Source organism: Carcharodon carcharias (assembly GCF_017639515.1).
Source record: "Carcharodon carcharias isolate sCarCar2 chromosome 37 unlocalized genomic scaffold, sCarCar2.pri SUPER_37_unloc_10, whole genome shotgun sequence".
Lineage (NCBI taxonomy): Eukaryota > Metazoa > Chordata > Chondrichthyes > Lamniformes > Lamnidae > Carcharodon > Carcharodon carcharias.
Window position 1 is genome coordinate 36,966 of NW_024470759.1, and position 9,271 is coordinate 46,236.

The following is a 9,271-nucleotide window of genomic DNA, read 5'->3' on the forward strand; positions in this document are numbered from 1 at the left end:
TCCCTCCTCTCGCCTCCCCCTCCCTCCTCTCGCCTCCCCCTCCCTCCTCTCGCCTCCCCCTCCCTCCTCTCGCCTCCCCCTCCCTCCTCTCGCCTCCCCCTCCCTCCTCTCGCCTCCCCCTCCCCTCCTCTCTCCTCTCCCTCCCCTCCTCTCGCCTCTCCCTCCCCTCCTCTCGCCTCCCCCTCCCCTCCTCTCGCCTCCCCCTCCCCTCCTCTCGCCTCATTCCTCCTCTCGCCTCCCCCTCCCTCCTCCCCCTCCCTCCTCCCCCTCCCCTCCTCTCCCCTCCCCCTCCCCTCCTCTGCCCTCCCCCTCCCCTCCTCTCGCCTCCCCCTCCCCTCCCCTCCTCTCTCCTCTCCCTCCCCTCCTCTCGCCTCCCCCTCCCCTCCTCTCGCCTCCCCTCCCCTCCTCTCTCCTCTCCCTCCCCTCCTCTCGCCTCCCCCTCCCCTCCTCTCGCCTCCCCCTCCCCTCCTCTCTCCTCTCCCTCCCCTCCTCTCGCCTCCCCCTCCCCTCCTCTCGCCTCCCCCTCCCCTCCTCTCGCCTCCCCCTCCCCCCCCCCCTCCCCTCCCCCTCCCCTCCTCTCCCCTCCCCCTCCCCTCCTCTGCCCTCCCCCTCCCCTCCTCTCGCCTCCCCCTCCCCTCCCCTCCTCTCCCCTCCCCCTCCCCTCCTCTCGCCTCCCCCTCCCCTCACTGACCCGCCCCGGTTTCTCAGAGTGCGCTCGCTCTTTGCTGATTCGACCATCCTGCCGATGGAGGCACCTTGAGGTTCTGCAGGGACTGGACACAGTCAATCGCCAGTCCAACTCCCGAAGACAGAAGGCAGGGGCAGTCTACTGTAAGCTGTGGATCCAATCCAACGCAGCGAGGGTGAGGGTGGGGGTTTGGTGGCTGCAGCCACGTCCTTGTCTGAAATCAGAATCATTCCTTGTAAAGATCCACTTTGTGTTATCGTTCCAACCCCCTCCCTCCACGTTCGATCGCTGCCGATCTGTATCTTTACCCCATCCACCCGCCTCGGTTCCATAACCCTTAACCCCCTCACCCAACAAAAATCCATCAGTCTCAGTTCTGACATTTTTATAATGACCCCCCCCAGCCTCGACAGCTCTTGGAGGGAGAGAGTTCCGGATTTCCACCCCCTCGGTGTGAAGAGGTGCTTCCTGACATCACCCCTGAACGGCCTGGGTCAAATTTTAAGGTTCTGCCCCCTTGTTCTGGACCCCACCACCCGAGAGGAAATAGTTTCTCTCTATCGACCCAACTGAATCCTTTACTCATCTTAAACCCCTCGATTAGATCCCCCCCTTAACCTTCTACACTCGAGGGAATACAAGCCCAGCCTGTGTGACCCACCCTCGTAATTTAACCCCTTCAGCCCCGGGACCATGCTGGTGAAACCCCTGCCAAGGTTAGTGAGCCTGTGTCAGTCGTGACTCAGTGCACAGCTCAGCGGTGACTCTCACCTCGGAATCCATACCTTTGTGAGACCGGACACACTCCAGAAATTTGAAAATAAAATCCAGAGGGTCAGTGCTGAGGGAGCGCCGCACTGTCGGAGGGTCAGTGCTGAGGGAGCGCCGCACTGTCGGAGGGTCAGTGCTGAGGGAGCGCCGCACTGTCGGAGGGTCGGTGCTGAGGGAGCGTCGCACTGTCGGAGGGTCGGTGCTGAGGGAGCGCCGCCCTGTCGGAGGGTCGGTGCTGAGGGAGCGCCGCCCTGTCGGAGTGTCGGTGCTGAGGGAGTGCAGCACTGTCGGAGGGTCAGTTCTGAGGGAACGCCACACTGTCGGAGGGTCAGTGCTGAGGGAGCGCCGCACTGTCGGAGGGCCAGTGCTGAGGGAGCGCTGCACTGTCGGAGGGTCAGTACTGACGGAGTGCTGCACTGTTGGAGGTTTAGTACTGAGGGAGCGCCGCACTGTCGGAGGGTCAGTGCTGAGGGAGCGCCACACTGTCGGAGGGTCAGCGCTGAGGGAGAGCCGCACTGTCGGAGGGTCAGTGCTGAGGGAGAGCCGCACTGTCGGAGGGTCAGTGCTGAGGGAGAGCCGCACTGTCGGAGGGTCAGTGCTGAGGGAGCGCCGCACTGTCGGAGGGTCAGTGCTGAGGGAGCGCTGCACTGTCGGAGGGTCAGTGATGAGGGAGCGCCGCACTGTCAGAGGGTCAGTGCTGAGGGAGAGCCGCACCGTCGGAGGTGCCGTCTTTCAGAATGAGACATTAAACCGAGGCCCCGTCTGCCCTCTCGGGTGGGTGTAAAAGTTCCCACGGCCACTATTGGAAGAAGAGCAGGGGGGAGTTCTCCCCAGTGTCCTGGGGCCAATATTTATCCCTCACCCAACATCACCAAAAACAGATGATCTGTGTCATTATCACATTGCTGTTTGTAGGATCTTGCTGTGCGTAAATAGGCTGCTGAGTTTGCTACATCACAACAGGGACCACACTTCAAAAAAAAATCCTTCCTTGTCTGTGAAACACTCTGGGACGTCCCGAGGGGGGTGACAGGAGCTGGAGAGATGGTGGGGGTCTTTCCTTCATCACGAACAATGCTCAATCCACGGCCTGTCCTCCCATTTTAACCCCTGCAGTCTTGAGATTGTCCTGGTGAATCTTTTACTGGCTCCATCCACCTCCCCCGGGCTCCCACCACCCTACCCCCTACCCCACTACCCCACCCCGAGGCTCCCGCCCGCCACTCTGCCCCTTACCTGTCGCGTTGCCTGCTGGGGTTGGCGCTCAGACCCGGGGGTGGGCTCGGTCAGAACAGGCTGGTGGGCCCGTGGGCTGGCAGAGGCCTGAACTGGAAGGTGACCCCATCGCCGGGCAGCGAGGAGGGGACCAGGGGGCAGAGCCAGGCCAGGTACCAGCGCTGCCCCAGCAGCTCGGTCACGTTCCTGCGCCAGCCAAGGTTGTACAGCCCGTGTCGCCCTGCGCTCCACTCCAGGGTGGTCTGTCCGTGCCGCAGCAGCTGCAAGTGGAAGAGCAGGAAGGCGGAGACGAAGAGGAATCCCACCACGCAGGTGTCAGCCACAAAGGCAAACCAGAAGGCACTGACACTCACTTGACCTGTCCAAGCAGGAGAGGAGAAAGAGTTAGCTCACTAAGGACAACGTCAAAGCATCAAAAAATGTCAAATACCTTACACCATGTAACAGAACGGCACAGACACTGTGTTAAACCTCTCGACACAGAGCCGCACTATTGTGCTTTTATAAATTTTATACACCTTGGTTAGACCCCGCTCGGAGTTACCACGCACAGTCCCAGTCTCTCTATCCAACACTCGGAGTTACCACGCACAGTCCCAGTCTCTCTATCCCACACTCGGAGTTACCGTGCACAGTCCTGGTCTCCGTATACCACACTCGGAGTTACCGCGCACAGACCCGGTCTCTCTATCCCACACTCGGAGTTACCGTGCACAGTCCCGGTCTCTCTATCCCACACTCGGAGTTACCGTGCACAGTCCTGGTCTCTCTATCCCACACTCAGAGTTACCGCGTACAGTCCCGGTTTCCGTATCACACACTCGGAGTTACCGCGCACAGTCCCGGTCTCCGTATCCCACACTCGGAGTTACTGCGCATGCAGTGATCTTGGGAGGGGTGGATGAGGGCACACAGATTGGCGGTGGGGTGGGGTGGGGCAAGAGGCAGATGTTCAGTTGGAACTAATCTCACCTGTGACCAGCATTGCCCAGGGCATGATGAGCAGGAAGACACTGTGTAGAGAGACACCCTCCTGTAGAAACTCCATGAAGATCTCAGTATTGAGGACAATGGCGTAGAGGAGCCCCAGCCACAGGTGGGCGATGCAGCAGAGGAAGTAGCGGTAGTTGGCATGGCCCACACACTGGCCGAAGAAGACGCAGTGATGATCACGACGAAGTACACACACCCTGCAGTCGTGGCAGTGCGAGCAGCGCTGGGGTGTGTGAGACTCACACACATAACAGTAACTGTGGGGAAAGGACATTCAGACTGACATCACTCACAGCCCACAGCAGCATTTATAATCACCCTGGATGCACCATTTCAACTGTCCCCATGTCACAGGATTGTGTCCTCATTGCTGGGAGAGGGAGACCATTGCATATGGTCTCAAACCAACTCCTTCACAAATGGACCCAAACCCCTTCCCGTTCACTCCCACTGTCCACAATCCCAATGGAACCAAACCTCTTTCCGTTCACTTCCACTGTCCACAATCCCAATGGACTGAAACCCCTTCCCATTCACTCCCACTGTACACAATCCCAATGGAGCCAAACCCCTTCCCGTTCACTCCCACTGTCCACAATCCCAATGGACCCAAACCCCTTCCCGTTCACTCCCACTGTACACAACCCCAATGGAGCCAAACCTCTTCCCGTTCACCCCGACTGTCCACAATCCCAATGGACCCAAAGCCCTTCCCGTTCACTCCCACTGTCCACAATCCCAATGGACCCAAACCCCTTCCCGTTCACTCCCACTGTCCACAATCCCAATGGACCCAAACCCCTTCCCATTCACTCCCACTGTACACAATCCCAATGGAGCCAAACCCCTTCCCGTTCACTCCCACTGTCCACAATCCCAATGGACCCAAACCCCTTCCCATTCACTCCCACTGTACACAATCCCAATGGAGCCAAACCCCTTCCCGTTCACTCCCACTGTCCACAATCCCAATGGAGCCAAACCCCTTCCCGTTCACTCCCACTGTCCACAATCCCAATGGACCCAAACCCCTTCCCGTTCACCCCCACCGTCCACAATCCCAATGGACCCAAACCCCTTCCCGTTCACTCCCACCGTCCACAATCCCAATGGACCCAAATTCCTTCCCGTTCACTCCCACTGTCCACAATCCCAATGGACCCAAACCCCTTCCCGTTCACTCCCACTGTCCACAATCCCAATGGAGCCAAACCCCTTCCCGTTCACTCCCACTGTCCACAATCCCAATGGACCCAAACCCCTTCCCGTTCACTCCCACTGTCCACAATCCCAATGGACCCAAACCCCTTCCCGTTCACTCCCACTGTACACAATCCCAATGGACCCAAACCCCTTCCCGTTCACTCCCACTGTCCACAATCCCAATGGACCCAAACCCCTTCCCGTTCACTCCAACTGTCCACAATCCCAATGGACCCAAACCCCTTCCCGTTCACAATCCCAATGGACCCAAACCCCTTCCCGTTCACTCCCACTGTACACAATCCCAATGGAGCCAAACCCCTTCCCGTTCACTCCCACTGTCCACAATCCCAATGGACCCAAACCCCTTCCTATTCACTCCCACTGTACACAATCCCAATGGAGGCAAACCCCTTCCCGTTCACTCCCACTGTCCACAATCCCAATGGACCCAAACCCCTTCCCATTCATCTCCACCGTCCACAATCCCAATGGACCCAAACCCCTTCCCATTCACTCCCACTGTCCACAATCCCAATGGACCCAATTTCCTTCCCATTCACTCCCACTGTCCACAATCCCAATGGACCCAAATTCCTTCCCATTCACTCCCACTGTCCACAATCCCAATGGACCCGAACCCCTTCCCGTTCACTCCCACTGTCCACAATCCCAATGGCTCCAAATCCCTTCCAATTTACTCCCACTGTCCACGATCTACAAATACTTACCCCCATCCCTGCCCCAGTGCCCGGCCAGACAGGAACACCCCACGGATACTGGGATTCTTCCTGATGAACAGGCAGAGGTTGCCAATGACGTTGCCCAGGATGAAGGCCAGGAAAGCGAGGTGAAGGGCACGCCAAGCCCCCAGGCCCAGACCCGGAGCAGGTCCCACTGCCAGTGGGTCCAAAGGACCCCAGGACCCAGTGGCCAGCCCTGGCACTCCGCTGCCCACCCCAGGTGCAGGGGCCAAGCGGGGGTCGGTAAGGATGATGTAAACCATCTCCAGGGAGACCGATAGGATCATGATAGAGGTCATGCAGAGGGGGACGCAGAGGGTGAACTCAAACCGTTCCAGAACCCCCATGCCGATCGCAGCCCACCTGGGACCAGTGGATGATCACTTAGGGGATCAACGAACCCCCCCTGAGGTCAACTGGCCCAATCTAAAGTCAACTGACCTCCCTTGGAGTCAAGTGGCCCAAGCTGAGGTCAACTGACCTCCCTTGAAGACAACTGGCCCAACCTGAGGTCAACTGACCTCCCTTGAAGTCAACTTGGTCAACCTGAGGTCAACTGACCTCCCTTGAAGTCAAGTGGTGCAACCTGAAGTCAACTGGCCCACTTGGGGCCATCTGGCCCAGCCTGAGGTCAACTAACAACCCTTCCCCCCGCTCCCTTGAGGTCAACTGGCCAGAGCTGAGGTCAACTGAACCCCTGCAGCCAATCCTGGAGAGGCCCACCGCTCTAGGCCTGGCCAATCAGCCGATTCCCCGTCCCGCCCAGCCCCGCCCCTTCCGCCCAGCCCCGCCCCTTCCGCCCGAGGCTGGCTGGAGGGCGGGGAAGGATGAGGAGGGGGCGGGTCCCGTATTGACCGACGGGCGCCCCAGCCAATCAGCGGCCGCCCGCCCCTCAGCCGCCGGCGAATCGGACTCGCCCGGGGTGGAAAACAATGGGAACGGTCCAAGTCATTTCGCCCGCCCCTCCGGTAAGTCAACTTTCGCCGAGTAATTCGTGCGGGCGGCCCGCAGGGAATAAGGAAATAAAGTCGGGGGGAGCGGGGGGAGCCGGGGGGGGGGGGGGGGGGGGGGGCGGGGGAGGCGGTTTTGTTGAGCGAAAAGGGGCGGGACCGGCCGTCCGTCCGTCCGGCCGCCATGTTGAGCGCGGCAGAGGTCAAAGTGCAAACCGGTCGCCATGGAGACGCCGCAGGCCTGAGGCCTAGAGAGACAACCTTTTCCAAACTGTTGCATTCAGTCAGCTCCAAACTTCGCGACAGCCCAGGGGGAGGCGAACCTAAATAATGGCGCATTCATTTTGGTTTAAATAAAGGCGGATTAAATTGCAGCAGAACTGAGGAAATATCGAAAAGAGGTGAAATATAAGCTGGTTTGGGGGGGTGGGGGAGGGGAGTGAGGGGAGGGGTGGGGTTGGGGTTGGGGGTGGGGGTGGGGGTGGGACGGGTAGAGCTGGATAGAGGGGCCAGTGATAGGTGGAGGCCAAGGAGAGATTGCCAATGATGTCATAGACAAAAGGACAAAGGGGTGTTGACGGTGGTGATATTGGCTAAAGGATGTGCTAATGGGGACATCAAGGGTAGCAAGCTAGTGGCAGATGGCCCTGGCGGGGTGGGGGGGGAAGGGATCGAAATGGGCTAAAAAGTGGAGATGAAACGATAGCTCGAAATAGTCTTAATAAAATAGGTGGGAAGAGAAAAATATATTTTAAAATATATAAATTATTGGAAAAAGTGGGGGGCGGGGGGAGGGGTCGGAAAGGGGGCGGGGTTTGGTGGAGAGAGCTCACGGCCTGAAGCTGTTGAACTCCACGCTAAGTGCGGAAGGCTGTAGAGTGCCTAGTCGGCAGACGAGGCGCCACTGTTCCTCCGGTTTGCGTTGAGCTTCACTGGAAACATTGCAGCAGGCCAAGGGCGGACATGTGGGCTTGAGAGCAGGGTGGTGTGTTGAAAGGGCGAGCGACAGGGAGGTCTGGGTCAAGCTTGCGGACAGACTGAAGGTGTTCCGCAAAGTGGTCACCCAGTCTGCGTTTGGTCTCTCCAATGTAGAGGAGACCGCATTGGGAGCAGTAGACCAAATTCAGGGAAGTGCAAGTGAAGTGCTGCTTCACTTGAAAGGAGTTTTTGGGCCCTTGGACGGTGAGGGGGGGAAGTAAAGGGGCAGATGTTGCACCTTCTGCGATTGCATGGGAAGGTGCCGTGGGAGGGGGTAGAGGTGTTGGGGTTGATGGAGGATTGGACCATGGTTTCCCGGAGGGTCCCTATGGAATTCTGACAGAGGGGAGTGAGGGGAAGATGTGTTTGGTGGTGGCATCATGCTGGAGGTGGCAGAAATGACGGAGGATGATCCTTTGAATGCGGAGGCTGGTGGGGTGAAAAGTGAGGACAAGGGGGACCCTATCATGGTTCTGGGAGGGAGAGAAAGGCCTGAGGGCAGAGGCGCACGAGATGGGTCAGACACAGTTGTGGGTGGGAAACTTCGTGAAGGAAGAAGGAATGTCGGAATGTCAGAAGCACTGTTTTGGAAAGTGGCATCATCAGAACAGATGCGACGGAGGTGAAGGAACTGAGAGAATGGGATGGAGTCCTTACAGGAAGCGGGGTGTGAGGAGCTGTAGTCGAGGTAGCTGTGGGTGTCGGTAGGCTTGTAATGGATATTGGTGGACAGTCTATCACCAGAAACTGATACAGGGAGGTCAAGGAAGGGAAGTGTCGGAGATGGACCATGTGAAGGTGATGGAGGGGTGATGGAGGTGATTGGAAGCAAAATTGATCAATTTTTCCAGGCCCAGGTTATATTTTAGTTTCTTTTTCAAATTACACATCTAGAAATTGATGGAGTCAAAGTCAAACATAAGAAAAATAAAGAGCGTGAAAAGTTTTTTTCAGATTTGTCTCCTTGTAGCCCAAAAGGTGGCAATTTGGGTCGATAAATTTAATTTGACCCAGCAGGGAGGCGGCTGGGTGCTGGGGGCTGTAACTTGGTTGACAGGTGTGGCCACTGATGGAGACCAGACGCCAACGCCCTCCCCCTCCCCCCTGGCCACGCTTCAAGCGAAAATGGTTATGAGCTGATACGCAGCCTGCCCCCATAGACTTCCCAAGGCATTTAATTAAGTGTTGCCAGTTAGTCACGGGAAGAGGAACAGTCAGGCACAGGAAGAGAGGTGATGTTTCCATGCAGATTTAGGCCCAGTGTTAAAAAGAGAAGGGTCAATGGTCAGAGCACCATGTGAGAAGGGAAAAAAAAACCCAGTAAAACTTGCAAATGACTACCACTGGTGCAAACTGGAGTTCCATTTTAAGGGTATGTGAGACCAGTTCGGATCAATACTTGCCATTTCCAAATTTTAATGGCTTTCCCTTCTGAATGACACCACCGTGCCAGTGTCCAAAGAGAACGCACTTTGTGACTAGGATTTGCGGCAGTTAATGTCACACAGCTTCAGCACCTTCCCAAATGAGCTCCAGAGCTCCCCAAAGCGTGGTCGAAATGGGGAGAAGTTGCCCTCCGAACCAGACTTTCCCAGCATGGTTCAATCCAATGGCTTGCAAGGAATTAATGCCCCTCTAAACCAGAAGCGATTCAATAGCCCCCGCCTCAGTACATCCAACTTTTGTGTGTACAGCCCACCCGCAGCGAG

At 57.5% G+C, this 9,271-nt stretch overlaps 1 protein-coding gene across 1 annotated transcript; it reads right to left on the minus strand.

Moving 5' to 3' along the window:
* Positions 1–688: 688 nt before the first annotated feature.
* Positions 689–6,367, minus strand: zdhhc24 (zinc finger DHHC-type containing 24). Its single transcript, XM_041181956.1, has 4 exons — positions 5,623–6,367; positions 3,668–3,945; positions 2,696–3,053; positions 689–902 (listed from the first exon to the last, which is right to left on the minus strand). Exons 1-3 carry the CDS (start codon positions 5,979–5,981, stop codon positions 2,746–2,748), a joined length of 945 nt encoding a protein of 314 aa, XP_041037890.1. The 5' UTR covers positions 5,982–6,367; the 3' UTR covers positions 689–902; positions 2,696–2,745.
* Positions 6,368–9,271: the final 2,904 nt, after the last annotated feature.